This window comes from Muntiacus reevesi, chromosome 9 (genome assembly GCF_963930625.1).
Source record: "Muntiacus reevesi chromosome 9, mMunRee1.1, whole genome shotgun sequence".
NCBI lineage: Eukaryota > Metazoa > Chordata > Mammalia > Artiodactyla > Cervidae > Muntiacus > Muntiacus reevesi.
The window spans coordinates 1,284,942-1,301,240 of NC_089257.1; the positions used below are offsets into that span (position 1 = coordinate 1,284,942).

A 16,299-nucleotide genomic window follows, 5' to 3' on the forward strand; every position below is an offset into this window, starting at 1 on the left:
TAAGTTGGTGCAGTGTCCTTAGCGTTCTGCTTTGCAAACACGTGGCGAGGACCGCCGTCTAGTTCTGCTCGTTAGTCTCATCCTCACCCGCTTCCCACCCGTGTAGACGCACCGGCAGCAACATCAGCGGAGCCAGCAGCGACATCAGCCTTGATGAGCAGGTAACGCTCACCTGGGGTGATCAGCAGGGGCGGACCGAGTGTGTTCCAGGGATGTGCTTGTAAAGTGCTAGAGCGGAACAGGAGATTCCGATTTTTTTTTTTTTTTAGCATGGGGGAAGGGAGGCTTAGGAATACTGGATTGTCTGTTCTTTGCGGGTCCCTGAATGGCTTTGTGTTTGTGCTCAGTACAAGCACCAGCTGGAGGAGACCAAAAAGGAGAAGCGGACGCGGATACCATACAAGCCGAACTACAGCCTGAACCTGTGGAGCATCATGAAGAACTGCATTGGCAAAGAACTCTCCAAGATCCCCATGCCGGTGAGGGTCTGGCCCACCGGTGCTGCTGCCCGGGGGCCCCTCAGGCCTGGGGGGGCTGCCGGGACAGCCACGCCGCGCCCCCCCACCCCCCGCCACGGCCGCCTGCGGCGTGACAGGTGTCATCCGTACAATCACAGACTAGAATCCATCTAGAACCAGGGGCTTTCATTTGAGGTCGGTTTCTGGTATGCTTCCAGATCAGCGAGAATCAGATGCGTTGTTCAGAAGCAGTGATTTATGAGCAGTTTCTTAGGCCAGATGTACTGGGGCCGTGCAGAGATAAATTCAGTATCGTTTCTGTTCTCACGAACCATGTAGTTCAAGAGACAGTCACGACGATGGGTAGTGGACCTTCCTTTCAGTGATCGTCTGGTGGGAAATGCCGCTCTCACAGAGGCTTGGGGAGCGCAGAGCAGAGCAGCTCATTCCAGGCGGGAAGCCGGGGCCCGTGTCCTGGGGATGGTGGCGTTTCCCTGCCTCCCATTAGGCCCACCTCCTGTCTGTCCAGACTGCTTTAGAAGGGGCCAGTTTAGGATTGCACGCGTGGTCCCATCACCGCTCCCCTGGGAATCCCTTGCTCGCTGCTCCCTGCTCTGAGCGGAGTCCAGCTCCCCCGGGGCGTGCCCTCTGCACAGGCTGTGTGCCCCCGGAAGCCACCTGAGGTCCGCCGCGGCTCCTCGGCGTCTGCACACACTGCTCTCTGCCCACACTTCCCTCAGCTCCCACCCGCCCTTGCCACTCTGCTTCTACCCTGGCTGGTGCCTTTTCTTCAGGAGCCGACTGCAGAGCCGTCATTCAGCCCCCTTCACCCAGGCGTCCCGTCGGGGCGAGCCGTCTCACCCCTGTGTCCCAGCAAGTGCCCCTATTTATTTCTGGGAGGTGGGTTTCACCTTCTCTTTCATCCCCTGAGCATTTACTGGCAGCCAAGCTGCCGGGGGTGTATCAGTTAGGCACAGATTCAATTTACAGAGCTCAGAACACGTTGGTTTAGACCCAGGGTCAGCAGACTGTGGCCTTGGGGCCAACTCTGCTCTCTGTACAGCTCACGAGCCAAGCGCCACTTTCATAGTTTTAAATGGTTGGAAAATGTCAAAAAGAGGCTAGTATTTTGTGATGTGAAAACTATGTGAAGTTTAGATGTCAGTGTCCTTGAGGTTTTATTGGAATGCAGTAAACGCTCCTTCACGTACCGATCGTCCATGGCTGCCCTCCTCCTAGAACAACAGTGCTGAGTAGGTGTGACAGAGGCCATATGGCCCTCAAAGCCCAAATAGTTACAGTCTGGCCTTTCACAGAAAAAGCTGGCCCACAAATACGCGCTTCAGTCACCATCACGCTGGAGTCCAGCAGCAGGTGGTCGGGTTCTGGTCAACACTCCCGCTGCCGTGACCAGGCTCCCCCTACCTGTGGTCCTGCCCCGTGACCTCGGTTCCTGGGTGCTGGGGGCCGCTGCAGCCCAGGCCCTCGGGGGGCGAGGAGAGGGCACGCTGCCTTTTCTGGGTGCTTCCTGAAAAGTGCACGAACCGTCCCCTTCAGTCTCTTTATGTACTCAGAACTCAGTTGCATGGCCTCAGCTTGCTAGGGATCACAACTTCTGTTTTTGGTGCTGTGGCCAGTATGATACCTGGGGATTCTGCTGCCTGTGGATGAAGGGGAGAGTGGAGTGGGGGGGCTGCAGGTTCTGCCCATGTGCCATCCGGAGACAGAGGCTCCCAGCCACTCGGGGCCTACGGAGAGTGAGCGGTTCTGCCTCCCGTGGGTGGCGTTCTGCGCAGACCATTTTACTAGTCTTCATACCTTTGGTGTGTAGCCAGGGCCTGGCAGATATATATCGTTCAGCAAATGTGGGTCTTGGAAAATAAATAGGTTTGTATATGAGTGTGTAGGATTTTGGTAGAAAAAGACTTCTCTCCAGACTGGAAGGGTCTGTGAGTAGGCACAGGAGAGAAACGTAAAATGATTGGTTCACGGGGTGGGGCAGGGAGTCTGAAAAAGAAGCCCCACTCTTTTGGCCCAGCGCCCTAAGAAAGTGGTAGGAAAGGGGGCTGGAGAGGCCAGTCATCGCCGTAGAAATTCAGTTCCTGCTCAGAGGAGCGTCTCTGCCCCCATGACCCCTGTCCCCGTCGGCTCCTGCTGACCCTGACGCTGCCGCGGCCCGGCCCTCACCCATCGCCCGCCTGTGCTGGCCCACAGGAGGCTGACCCCCGGGCGGCTGCTTCTCTGTCTGTCTGCGGGCTGTGCCGGGGCCCCAGGCCAGGCCCCAGAAGGCATCTGGAGTGGGCGGGAGGAGGGAGCCGCCCCGGGGTGCTCCCGCAGCTGCGTCCTGGTCCGCACTTCCAGATGGGCCCAGAGGCCTCCGCTCCTGCCCGGGCCTGTGGCCTCTGCGCAGTGACCCCACGTGGCCCTCGGCCCCCGCAGCCTGCCGACGCCGGCGGCTCCTGCTGCTGCTCATCTCCAGGCTGCCTCTCACGCTGCTCCGCGCTCCGTCAGCCATATCACTAACGCCTGCTCCCGTCCACTTTGAAGTCTCTGATTTCTCTGTCCCCGGCGAGCCCTCTGAGTGGTAAAAAAGACAAGTAGGAAAAGCCTGCCCACTCCTGGAGACGCTGTGGGTCCTGGCACAGCTCTTGGGGGCAGGGCCATGTGGTGTATTGAGTGGTGATGACCCGCTGGCAGGCTGATCTGTCCGTGGCCGCCAGTGGAGCGCGTCCACGCCCCACTTTCCCCGAAACGTATGGAACTGTTACTGCCTGGTGGATGCAACTCAGCTCCTGAGAGGTGGTGTCCGCATAGTTAATAAGTGCCCGCTTGTGAAAGACCTGGAGGACTTGCGGTCTGTCCATCCATTTCCCCTCCATGTGCATTTTCCTCGTCATATAGCTCTTCTCTCCATGGACAGGTGGTGGTGGAGTCCGCTCCTTGAAGACTGTTCTAGTTGAGGCGTGGTAGATCATCCTTCCCCGTTGGGAGATTTTCACAGGGAGATGCTTGGCTTATTTCTCAGAAAAAACAGGCCCTTTTTAAAAATACATAAATGCATAGAAAAAATATGGAAACTACTAAGGATGGTTATCTTTGGGTGATGGTATTTCAAGTAGATTTTTTTTTCCTTTTAACTTTGTTTCTCCAAAGTGTTATAGCGGAAATTACAAGATATTTCATAATTGGAAAGACAGTAAATATTAGGGTAATATGTGACTCATAGAGATTGACGGGCAGGAGGTTGGATAAAAATGCAGAAAAAGACAGGAAAAGAGATAGGACTCTAGGAAAGACAAGTGTTGTTTTTGTTTGTTTCAGTAACCAAAATGTTGCTTTCGGTCAGCCTCATTCAGTCCCAAGGGCGGTTCTTTCTTTTTCTCTTCTCTGGACTCAGAACTCGAGCTGCTGGTATTCAGGCTTGTTTAGCTGGGCTGCTGATTAAACAGCGCCAGCCTCAGAACAACTGGGAACCTAACCTCTTTTGATAATAAGTTTTTAAATGGTAAAGTCATCATACGTTCCAAATAGTCAACTTAGAAGCTGAGTCTTTGGGGCTGAGGGAGAACAGTCTCTTCTTTTGAGTTCTCTGCCCCCGGTGGGTTGTACAGGGCCTCGCACCCGTGAATTTGCGGCCTGAGTGGGCACCTTCTCCCCGAGAGAGGCACACAGATACACGCTCGCTTCATCCTGTCGTCGGGTGCCCTCAACTTGGCTCTAAACTTGAAGACAGGAGCCCTTTCTCTGCCCCCGGCGCGAACACTCCCCGGGCCAGAAACACAGCTCTGCAGCCTCAGAGAAGGAGGCAGCACCCTGGCCTGATGGGGCCCTGGACTGAGACCAGTGGTGGCCCAGTGCGGAGGGAAGCTGGCCCCTGCAGCCTGCTCCCCGTCAGGACTGCCCCCTCCTGGACTCTGCTAGCCTTCCTCTCCTCCTCAGAAGCGTTCCACGCCCAGCCTCCTCTCTGGGTGTCCTGGGGCCACGTCCATTCCCCTTTCATCACTCACTCGATGCCTGTTTGGTGACAGGCGTTGTGGATGTGCAGTGCTGAGCAGAAGAGGCGTGGTTCCCATCTCGGCTTTCAGTTAGCAAATCAGTGCAGGTGGAGATTTCCGCAGTCTGAGACGCGAGCAGCTCACCGCGGAGAGCGGGCTGTTGTTGGGGTCAGAGCTTAGAGCGTTTCCACTGAGCACAGGCTTCTTTTCCCAAGGATCTGCTTTATCTGAGATGTCCTGACATCTCAGTGTGTGTCTCCACCTGTGGGGAAAAAAAAAAGGAGAAGTGGTCTTGTGTGGCTGTGTGCGCAAGGCGTTTACATCTGCTCTTTTCCTGACAGGTGAACTTTAACGAGCCCTTGTCCATGCTTCAGCGCCTCACTGAAGACCTGGAGTACCATGAGCTGTTAGACCGGGCTGCCAAGTGTGAGAACTCTCTAGAACAGCTCTGTTATGTTGCAGCTTTCACCGTGTCCTCCTACTCCACTACTGTCTTCCGTACCAGCAAGCCATTCAACCCACTCCTTGGGGAGACCTTTGAGCTGGACCGGTTAGAGGAGAATGGCTACCGATCCCTCTGTGAGCAGGTGAAGGAGCCTCAGGACTGTGGCACGCTTCCTGCTTGAGGAAGAGGGGATTCGGGGGGTTGCTCCCCACCCTGGGCGTTAGCATTTGCAGACATTCCAGACGCCGCCACCCCGGACTGCCTGCCTTTCCTTCAGGACGTCAGCCATGGAGGCCCTGATGCTCACCTAGGGCTGTGGGCCTGCGCCCTCCAGCGGGAACCCGGGGCGTGACTGGGCGGCGTCTCTTCCCCTTCCTGCCTTTTCATTGGCGCTTCCGGTCTCTTCCAGGTGAGCCACCACCCGCCCGCGGCTGCACACCATGCTGAGTCCAGAAACGGCTGGACACTGCGGCAGGAGATCAAGATCACCAGCAAGTTTCGCGGCAAATACCTCTCCATTATGCCCCTCGGTAAGGCCAGCACCTGGGTGAGGGTGCTCCAGGGAGGAAAGCTGCTCTGGCGGGACAGAGGAGGTTGCTGGTTCTGGAGCCGGGAGCCTGGAGGCCTGGTTCGGGTACTGAACCTGGAGCCAGCTCTGCAGGTCACGTAACTTCTCAGCCGCGGGGTGAATGAGGGCTGAGAGACTGTTTAGGGGCCCACTCAGTCACAGGTCCTTTGTCTTCTTAGCTTACATCTAACGCATCTTTATTTTGGGGGGCTTCCCTGGTGGCTCAGATGGCAAAGAAACTGCCTGCAGTGCAGGGGAAGCAGGTTTGAGCCCTGGTCTAAGATCCGCTGGAGAAGGGAGTGGCGCCCACTCCAGCCTCCTTGCACGGAGGAGCCCATGGACTGAGGAGTCCGTCGGGCTGCAGAGAGCTGGACAGGACTGAGCGACTAGCACTTGGACACTTCCTTTTACTTTTAAGGACTATTTTAGGATATGCGTCTCAGCGTGCACTTTAAAAGTTCTGTCTTTAAACTGGTGGTGTTGCCCCTCCTCCCCTAGCAGGCAGTTTCTCTCCACGGACCAGAACTCCTGTGGCTGCAAGGTTAGGTTTCCTGGCAGCCCCTCCCCCTCCCTCCATCAGAGGGGTTAGGTATCGCTTATGTAAGGGGTAAGCTCCAGGTAAGGTGAAACTTTGTTTAAAAGATCTTACTGGATTACACGTTAATTTTGCACCAAGACCTAAAGGATCCAGCCTGGGAATAGGAATCCTAGTATACCGTGTTAGCATGTCTGTGCTTCAGGTGAAAAGCAGTTATTCAAAAAGTGTAGCAGGCTCTTGATGCTCTTTGCAAGTTCAGCAAGAACAGCCACGTTTGACCCTGTATGTGTCGAAGAGTGAATGCTGGTCTGCAGGAAAAGAAATCCAGAGCAGATAGAGAGGCCAAGTCGCCTGGAGACGGTTGACTGTAGGCGCCTGAGCTCCGTGTGCCTTTCCCTTTCCGGGTTCTCATCTTTCAGGAGGCAGAGCTGCAGGGCTGGGTTGTCACAGGACAGCCTTCTGCTCTACTCCACCCGCTTTCCCTCAGAAAACACACAGTGTAACAGGTACAGTGCAAACCAGACGTTAGGAAAACATCCAAGGATGTTGGAAGTGAAACTGAAGTGTTAACTTTATTGCTTCATGATTAATATGCAAGAGACCCCAAGGTGAATAGGAGACTAAGTGATTTCAGTCTTGATCTTTTCCTGAGAACCTGTAAAAAGGTTCTAATTGCTTAACTGTCTTTGAAGCGAATAGTTTCAGAAGTGTTTTGGGTTGAGAGTAGTAAACACTGAGGTGTTGACTCCTAATCTGCAAACCTGCGTGTCCGCGGTTACGTTGCCGTGTAAATGCATCCATGCAGAAGAGTTTCAGAGCACCCTGAGGATCACTAGAGGGGTGGATTATGTGTATTTAATTCTGAGAGGGTATGCATTCTAAAAAGAGTAGTACACCCAAATTACCAATGATCTGCTGAACATTTTCTCTGTAATTTGACTAATCTCAAATCCTTTAAGGGGTAAATAACTATAGGAACATGATAAAAGTGGTGGATCCAGTTTTTAAAGAGTTCAAAAAAATTTTGTTTGGATTCCATTCCTATGGTTTTTTAAGGATTCGATATTGAGTGTATCTACCACATACTAGATGTAGTTCTAAGATGTTTGGGAAAATATAAGTGAACAAAGCAGAGATCTCTGCCTTTGTAGGGAAATTGAACAAAGAATTGACGTGACAGGAATCTGAATACAGAGATATAAAGAGGGATTTCCAAATGTTAGCCCTGGGGATGGTTGTATTTAATATTTTTGCGTCCGTGACTTGGAAGGAGAGTCATGCAGTTTAATTTTCACATATTCAGGGATGTTCACCTCTCAGGGTAAATCGTTAAGCTGATAGGTGTCACTGGTGAAAGAGGTACAGACAGGGTTATAAGTGAGGCAGATAGAAGTCTGAGTCTTCTTGTAAAATAGACTGTGAAAGGTTAGAATTCTTGCAATCTGGAAAAAAGAATGCTTCTAGGAAATGTAATTGATGTTTGCAAAATTATGAAGACTGTAAAGAGGATAGATACAAGTTTACTCATCCACTCACTTTGGAATTGAGTGGCAAGTTGCAGTTTAAAGAGATGCATTTAAATAAGACTATTCTTTCATAGTTGGAGTTCTCAAACCTGAGAAGAGTCACCGTCTGAGGCTGAATGAAACCACACTCAGCCCGCTGGTCTGTGCGGTGACTGCCGGCCTCTATGTTCCTTGAGTTTGCTCTAGTAGTACTGTGGTCAAAATTCCTCCTTATGCATTTTACCCATTTTTCCAGTTTCTGCTTTTTGCTTAGAGCGATTAATCCATCTATATTTATTATAATTACTGATTGATTAGTTAGGGTTTACATCTGCCATTTTGGTATCTTGTTTCTGTACATCTTATGTCTTTTTTGTTCCTCTGTTTGTCCATTAGTTCTTTCTTTGTATTAAATAGGTATTTTTCTAGCTTACCATTTTAATTCCCTTATTTCTTTTCCTGTGATCTTTAAAGATATTTTTGTTGTGATTACCCTGGGTATTAAAACCTTCTAATAATCTAGTTCAGATTAATGCAACTGAATTTCTATAATATATAAAAGCTTTGCCCTTGTATGGATGCATTACCTTCTCCCTCCTTTGTGCCTTTATTGTCATACAAACCATTTTTCTACATTGTAATTCCATCGACGTTTTATAACATAATTGTCTTTTAATGGTGGCTCAGATGATAAAGAATCTGCTTGTAATGCGGCAGACCCAAATTTGATCCCTGGGTCCGGAAGATCCCCTGGAGAAGGGAATGACTACACACTTCAGTGTTTTGGCCTGGAGAATTCCATGGACAGAGGAGCTTGGTGGGCGACAGTCCATGGGGTTGCAAAGAGGCATACGCGACTGAGCACTTACTGGTCTCTTCATTTCTTAAGGTGATGTAAGTCAGTGTCTGGTGTCTTTTCATTTCAGCCTGAAGGACTTCCTTGAGTATTTCTTAAAGGTGAGACCTGCTAATGATGAATTCTTTCAGGTTTTGTTTTTCTGGGAATGTCTCGAGTTCTCCTTTGTCTGTGAAGGACAGTTTTGCTGGACATGGACTTCTGGGCTTGACGGTCTTTGTCTTTTAGCCTCTTGACTATGTGCTCCCACTGCCTCTGCCCTCATGGTCTCTGCGGATTGCTTGCCTGTGATGCGGTCACTCCTCTGTTCCTTTTGGGCTTTTCCGATTCTCTTTGACGCTGTCTTTCTAATTTGATTGTGGAGGGTTTGTATGTCTTGCTCTTTTTAGTTGATCCTGCTTGGCATTCAGTGGACTTCTTGGATGTGTAGATGAGTATTTTTCATCAAACTTGGGGGATTTTTGGCCATTATTTCTTCAAGTGCTCCAACTGTTATCACCACCTGGAGATAGGGAGATGGTTCGGATTTTTCTCTGGGCCTGATATAACCACAGGGTATTTATTAGAGAGAGGCTGGAGGTTCAGTCAGTGACAACAGAAGCAAGAGATGTGAGTGATCCTTGGAAACCAAGGAGTGCAGGTGGCCTCTGGCAGCTGGAAGAAACACGAGGATAGATTCTTCCCTAGAGACGTCACAAGGACACGCCCTACCGGCACCTGGCTGGTTGTTTTTTTATTTTTAAATTAATTTATTTTTAGTTGAAGGATAATTGCTTTACAGAATTGTGTTGGTTTCCACCAGACATCACCAGGAATCAGCCGGAGGTACACACATACCCCTCCCTCTGGAGCCCCCCTCCCGTCTCCTCCCCATCGCAGCCTTGGAGGGTGAGACGGAGCCCGGGTTGAGTCCCTGGAGCCCTGCAGCAAATGCTCGTCTCCCTCCGTTCTGCATCGGGGATGTGTGTTTCCCTGCTGCTCTCTGCAGACGCCCGCCCGTCATGTCCAGAAGTCTGTTCTCTGGTGTCTCCATTGCTGCCCTGCAAATAATTTCATCAGCACCATCTTTCTAGGTTCCATATATGTGTATGTGAGATTTGTTTTTCTCTTTCTGACTTACTTCACTCTGTGTAATAGGCTCTAGGTAAGAATACTTCCCTGGGCTGGGAAGATCCCCTGGAGAAGGAAATGGCAACCCACTCCAGTGTCCTTGCCAGGAAAATCTCATGGACAGAGGAGCCTGGTGGGCTGCAGTCCAGGGGGTCGCAAAGAGTCGGGCACGACTGAATTAACTCAACATTAACTCAACAAAAGAATACTGGAGTGCGTTGCCATGTCCTTCTCCAGGGGATTTTCCCAACCCAGGGATCGAACCCGGGTCTCTAGCACTGCAGGCAGACTCTTAACCGTCAGAGCCGCCAGGAAAGCCAGGTCCTAGCTCCTGTAGGCAGTGCTGCAGTGAGCATGACATACAGGTGTCTTTTTCAGTTTTGGTTTCCTTGGGGTATATGCCTAGGAGTGGGATTGCTGGGTCACATGGTGGTTTTATTCCTAGTGTTTTAAGGAATCTCCACACTATTCTCCGTAGTGGCTATATCAATTTACATTCCTACAACAGTGCAAGAGCGTTCGTACCCTTTTCCCCACACCCCCTCCAGCATTTATTGTTTGTAGACTTTTTGATGATGGCCATTCTGACCGGGGTGAGGTGTTATCTCATTGTAATTTTGATTTGCATTTCTCTGATAATGAGTGATGTTGAGCATCTTTTCATGTGTTTGTTTGCCATCTGTATGTCTTCTTTGGAGAAATGTCTGTTTAGGTCTTTTCCCCACTTTTTGATTGGGTTGTTTGTTTTTCTGGTATTATTTCCATTACTCTAGGAGGTGGGTCATAGAGGATCTTGCTGTAATTTGTCATCGAGTGGTTCTGCCTTTGTTTTCCTCTAAGAGTTTTAGTTTCTGGTCTTACATTTAGGTCTTTAATCCATTTTGGGTTTATCTCTGTGTGTGGTGTTAGGAAGTGTTCTAATTTCATTCTTTTGCACGTTGCTGTCCAGTTCTCCCAACACCACTTATTGCAGAGGCTGTCTTTGCCCCTTTGTTTATTCTTGCCTCCTTTGACACCTGGATTTTAGATTCTGCCTTCAGAACTGTAAAACAGTAAGCTGTGTTATTTTAAGCTGCGGAGTTTGTTGCAGTTGGTTCCAGCAGCAGTAGGAAGCAGATATAGGGGTTAACGATGCCTGCCAGCTAAGGTATCAGCAGGGATTTGAGTGCCCACTATCTCCCGGCAACTATCCTAGGTAGGTGTACGATGGTGAACGAAAGCCACTTTGTCCTCATTTAGCTTGCATTCTTTTCTTAAGTAGACAAAAAGTAAATAAATACTTTAATTTTAGATAGTGGTAGTCCCGTGAAGAAACTGGAGTGAGTGGGGGCTGGGGGTAGTGGTGGAGGAAGGCAGCGGGTGGCGTCTCCCTGGCTGGGGGAGTCGGGAGAACCTCTGAGAAGGTTACATCTGACCTGAGACCTGAGGACACAGGGAACCAGAACCAGGAGACGATCTGGGGGAGTGTGTTCCAGGCAGAGAGAGCCCAGAGCCGAGGGCCCCGAGCAAGCATGGCATGCGTGAGCAGCGGTAAAGCCACCGCGGCTGGTTTCGGGGCTCTGGGGCGGCTCTTGAGGGTCTTGTATTCTGTGGAAAGGAGCTGAGTCTTCCTCTCACTGCAGTGGGAGGAACTGAGGGATTCTCTAGCGTGGAAAGTTGACGTGGTATGTTTAGACAGATCATTTTGCCTAGAGACCTCAGAAGGGCCAGCGTGGAAGCTGGGAGGCCAAGAAGGGGTCCAGGCCAGCGCTGCTGGGGCCATCACTGTGGTGGCGGAGGGAAGCCAGGACTGGGCTGCCGTGGGCAGGGGAGATGTTTCTGAAGACACTTGGGCGGCCAGCTGGTGGGGGGTAGGCCGGTGCAGTGTCTGGCGCGAGCACACGGACTGCGAGACTGCCACTGCTGCCGTCAGCGTCGCTGCCCGAGGGCGTGCCCGCTGCGGCCTTCTGCACGAGGAGGACGTCCCTGAGCCACGTGCACTGCTCCTTTCATCAGTGCTCCCGGACTGTGACCCGGAAGGAACTATACTATGTAATGTGTGTCTTGGGATGTCCTTGGCGGCCCAGTGGTTAAGACTTCACCTTCCAGTTTAGGCTGTTTGGGTTCAGTCCCTGGTCAGGGACCTCCCCTGTGCCTCAGAGCCAGAGATCCATAAAACAGAAGCAGTGTTGTAATGCGTTCAATAAAGACTTGGGGAAAAAAGGCCCACACTGAAAAAAAAAATCTTTGAAAAATCTATATATGTCTCCTGAGATTTTTTAAATTATTTTGAATCTCCCATTCAAACCCCTGATTTTGGTTTGGTGTTCACCGAGACTGTCTGGCGAGAGCTATAAAGTCAGGACCTGCCGGTGGAGAGACGCAGGGAAGCAGGCCCGGGAGGACCCTGGCCTGAGTTTCTGTCCCCTCCCCGTGAGATGAGGGCCGCAGCTTCCGGAACATGGATGTGTTTCACCTCCTAGAAGCCCCACCACGCTTCGTTGTCTGGAGAGCTTACTGGGGTTTCCGCTGGAAGGGCACAGTTGACTGAATCCTGGGCCGCGTGATTGGATTCAGTGTCCTGCCTCCTTCCCTCTTTGGAAGGAGGGGAGTATCACTCCTTCAGGAGGCCGGGAGGCCGGCCCAGCCCATATCCGGTGCCGGAAGCTCCTGCTCTCTGATGACACGGTGGGTGTTTCTCCCCTACCCTCACCGTAAGCTGTCCAGGGGCCCAGCTGAGGCACCTCACTGGCAGACACCTCCGGGGCCCTCACGAGTAACAGAGACAACACTATCACTGCGGAAATTGCAAGGGCGTAAGTGTTGGACAAAGACCAGACAAATTCTTTATTGTACGACACAGGCTTACATATCCAATGAGTTGTATAGCCAGTGAACCAGTTCTTTCTGATTCTAGAGCCCTTGGTCTATCCACTATTCCTCTTTATTTTTTTTCTGTTAAGGCTCAAAGGTAGGGACTTCCCTAATGGCCCAGTGGTTAAAACTTGGCCTTCCAGTGCAGCGGTTGAGGGTTCAGTCCTGGTCCGGCAGCTAAGATCCCACATGCCTCGAGGCCAAAAGACCAGAACATAAAGCAGAAGCAGTTTCATAACAGATGCAGTAAAGACTCTAAAAAAAATTGCTAAAGGATTATTTTTTAAAAAGGCCCATATGTGGACCGGTGACTTGCTTAAAGTCAGATAGCTAGTTACTCACAATGGGGCTTGTCCTCAATACGACCACCCACGTGCTCTTTTCCTCAAGGCAAATTTCTTTTTTCATGTTGGGGTAGATTTGACCTGTTGTTAATATTGCTGCTAGCATGGCAGGCATAGTTAGTGAAAAGTCTGGGGCTTTTGCTTTCATTTTTATTTCTACTGTTACAGAATATTATTTCTCAGTTAAGCTGTATCATTTGTCAGTGTTCATCATCATTAATTATATTTTATTCATATTTAACAAATTTAAAAATCAAGTGAAAAATTCGGTACTTCCAACATTTGTAAAGATCGTAAGTCCTTTCTGATGTGAATAAAATCAATCCCGCATTGTTTGCAGCCAGCAAGGCGCTGTGTTTCTACCCTTCAGCTCAGTGTGTGCACCACCCTCTGCCTCTAGGTAGCATCCACTGCGTTTTCCCTGCGACTGGGCACCACTACACCTGGAAGAAGGTGACGACTACAGTGCACAACATCATCGTGGGCAAGCTGTGGATCGATCAGGTGAGCGCGGGGCCTCTCGGCGCTTCTGAAGTTCGGAGGGATCCTCTCGTCCGTCTTTGCAGTGTTCAGGATGTGTGGCCTGGACCCTGACTGCCGTTCCTGCTTTCTCAGTTTCACCGAGGCATTTCCTCTCAGGCCGTAACCACCTCCCAAACTGCCGACTTCTTGTACCACAGACTCATCTGTGAATGACCAAGTTCCCACATTCGTGGGTGACTGCTCTCCTAGGACTGTGTCAGGCGCCAGGAGGGCTCCAAGAAAGTGATAAGCGCGGCTCCCGCCCTCTGTCCTCTCCTTGCGCATCAAGCATTTATTGCCGGGTGGAGCCTGGGGTTTTTGGGGTTCCAAGTCAGATGGGGCATTGTCCCTCAAGAGTTATTTTATCATTGGAGACTTAGGACAAATATGTGTAGGATGAAAAGTATCTGGCAAAACGACCCACATAAGAGGTGTGCTAAGATAATATCTAATTCATTGTCAATTTGCTCTTAAGACAATGCTTGCAGTAAATTTAGGAAAAAAGGGAATATTGTCTGAACAGTGGGAGAGGCTTCACAGTAGGTGTGGGAATGAAGCGGAGTCTTCACGAGTGGATTGGGGTTCACAAGATGGAAAGGAGGAGAGAGTGAAATGAATAAAATACAGAAAGGCCCACCACTTGTAGTCTTGAAGCTGGGAGTAGAACCCTTTGATTTAAGCACAGAGTTCACGAAGGGTACAAGTGGAGGATCGGTTCGGGAAGGTAAATTATAATGTGAATGTCAACGTGCATGCCAAAGGCTGAATTACGCCACCTAACGCGGCACACAGTTTTTAAAAAAAAACCAGTCATTTGGCCTTGATTCCAACCAGGAATACCAAGATGATAAAAGCATTTTACAGCATCTCAAGAATAACTGAGATCTGAATCTTAAGTGTAGGAGTGCAAGAACATAAGACTGAAAAGAAAAGTTTTATGAGGCGTGGGGCTTAGCGTATATCCAGGTCATTCAGTCTTAATAAAACAGTCCATGGTTCTGTTCTTTTCATAGTCTGGTGAGATTGACATCGTGAATCACAAGACAGGGGACAAGTGCAATCTTAAATTTGTTCCTTATAGCTACTTCTCTCGGGACGTCGCGAGAAAGGTAAGAAGTTGGGATTAAAGTGTGTTTCACCTAGTGTGTGTCCTGCAGAAAGTCTCTTCCTTTGCGGCTGGCATAGATGGATGTCTGTGCGTTCAAAAAAAGGAGAGGTAAAGGAGAACCTCAGCAAAAGACAGTAAGTTAGAAAGTGAAAGTCAAGAGCAGCGAGATAGTGGAGTTGGCCCAGTGCTGAGGGTGCTTGCACTGCTGTGGGCCCAGGTTTGATCCCTGGTCGGGGAACTAGGATCCTGCAGACTGAGTGAGTGTGGCAGACAGACAGACAGACAGAAGCAGGAGAGACTGAAAACGGGAACCGCTGCGGCAGGACTGAGGAGAGCAGTGCGGGAAGAAGGCGCGGGTGGTGCGGCCCCTGTGACGTCTGAGCGAGGCTTCTGTTACCGCTGCAGCGGAACTGCCCCGGGAGTTGTGTTGGGAGAGTGAGCAGGTCCGTCTGTGGTCTCTCTGATTTCTGGGGAGAAGAACACAACATAATCCCGGGTATGGTCAGACCTTTCTCCTGTGTACATCGTTAGGACAAAAAGCCCTGTTCCACAAGATGGTAACGAAGCCCCCATTCGTGAGGCTGTCCCTTTGAGCAGTTCAGGCACACTCCCACGGAGTAAGTCCAGCGGCGCCCACAGTCTGCGGCGGGGTGCAGGCAGCCTGCCCCAGGGCCAGGCGTCCGGGCGCGTCCCTGGTGCCGCCGTGCTCCCGAGCCTGCTCTCCACCCCTAGGTGACGGGGGAGGTGACCGACCCGTCGGGCAGAGTTCACTTCGTGCTGCTGGGCACATGGGATGAGAAAATGGACTGCTTCAAAGCGCAGCCGGTCCCGGGGGAGAACGGGGGTGACGCCCGGCAGCGAGGCCACGACGCGGAGGAGAGCAGGGTGCTGCTCTGGAAGCGGAACCCTCTACCGTGAGTGTCGCTGTGTCGGTGTCCCTCCCCTGGCCTCCCGCTTAAGTCTGCAAGGACCAGCGCTGGCGGAGGACCGGAAGGCGGCCCTGTGGGGTGGGGTTGTTTCGGGCCTTGTCCCAGGAGAGTTCAAACGACTCAGACCACAGCTGCCCAAGAATGATTTGGTGTCTCCTAAAGGTCCTTTGGTGGACAAGGCAGTGGCAACCCACTCCAGTATTTTCTTGCCTGGGAAGTCCCATAGACAGAAGAGCCTGGCAGACTGCAGCCCATGGGGTCACAGTCAGACCCGACGGCTGAGCGTGCACACTCCAGAGCAGTCCTTCGGGGTGTGATTCAGAATATTTTTCTGTAATTTAGAGCAAAAGTGTTCAGAAAGGGCCGAGGAAGAAAGCTCCCTACCACCTGTGGCCTAAAGGCTCATGGCGATATGATGGTCCCTGAGACAGTGTCCAAGACTGGAAATAATTAAGGTGGAGACCGTTTGTCTGCTGTCTTCATTTAATATGTTCAGTCCTAGTGAGAGCCAAGGTTATCCCAGAAAGTAGCAAAAAGTAGAAGGAAACAAATTTGAAGTTTTATTTAGTAGAATGTTTCAGTCTTCCTAATTTCAACTGAGCATATCCCACATCCAGGAAACCGTCCAGGTGGGGGGCCCTGAGGGGAGGGGGGAGCAGTGTCCTGGGAGGGGACAGTCCCCGGGTCTCTTAATTAGGCGCTCCCACAGGCTCTGTGGGCCCCTGGGGGCTGTATCCCTGGCGCGAGCTCAGCGGGGCTCTGGCTCACGGGGCGCTGGGCTCTGGCGGTGCCCGACCCTTCCTGACCCCCGCCTGCAGGAAGAACGCGGAGAACATGTACTACTTCTCCGAGCTGGCTCTGACCCTCAACGCCTGGGAGGCCGGCACCGCGCCCACGGACAGCCGGCTGCGGCCCGACCAGAGGCTGATGGAGAACGGGCGCTGGGACGAGGCGAACGCGGAGAAGCAGCGCCTGGAGGAGAAGCAGCGGCTTGCGAGGAAGAAGCGCGAGGCCGAGGCCGTGAGGGCCACGGAGGACGGTAAGGGCGCCTCTGCCGCGTGTCCGCGC

The 16,299-nt window shown here is 51.4% G+C and overlaps 1 protein-coding gene across 1 annotated transcript in view; it reads left to right on the plus strand.

Annotated features, from left to right (window-relative positions):
- OSBP (oxysterol binding protein) overlaps nt 1-16,299 on the plus strand; it is a 32,904-nt gene that overhangs the window by 12,768 nt on the left and 3,837 nt on the right. The window contains exons 6-13 of the mRNA XM_065946194.1: nt 107-161; nt 348-479; nt 4,795-5,040; nt 5,308-5,428; nt 13,073-13,176; nt 14,208-14,303; nt 15,035-15,216; nt 16,050-16,270. Coding sequence (XP_065802266.1) covers nt 107-161; nt 348-479; nt 4,795-5,040; nt 5,308-5,428; nt 13,073-13,176; nt 14,208-14,303; nt 15,035-15,216; nt 16,050-16,270 — 1,157 coding nt within the window. The remainder of the gene's footprint in view (nt 1-106; nt 162-347; nt 480-4,794; nt 5,041-5,307; nt 5,429-13,072; nt 13,177-14,207; nt 14,304-15,034; nt 15,217-16,049; nt 16,271-16,299) is intronic.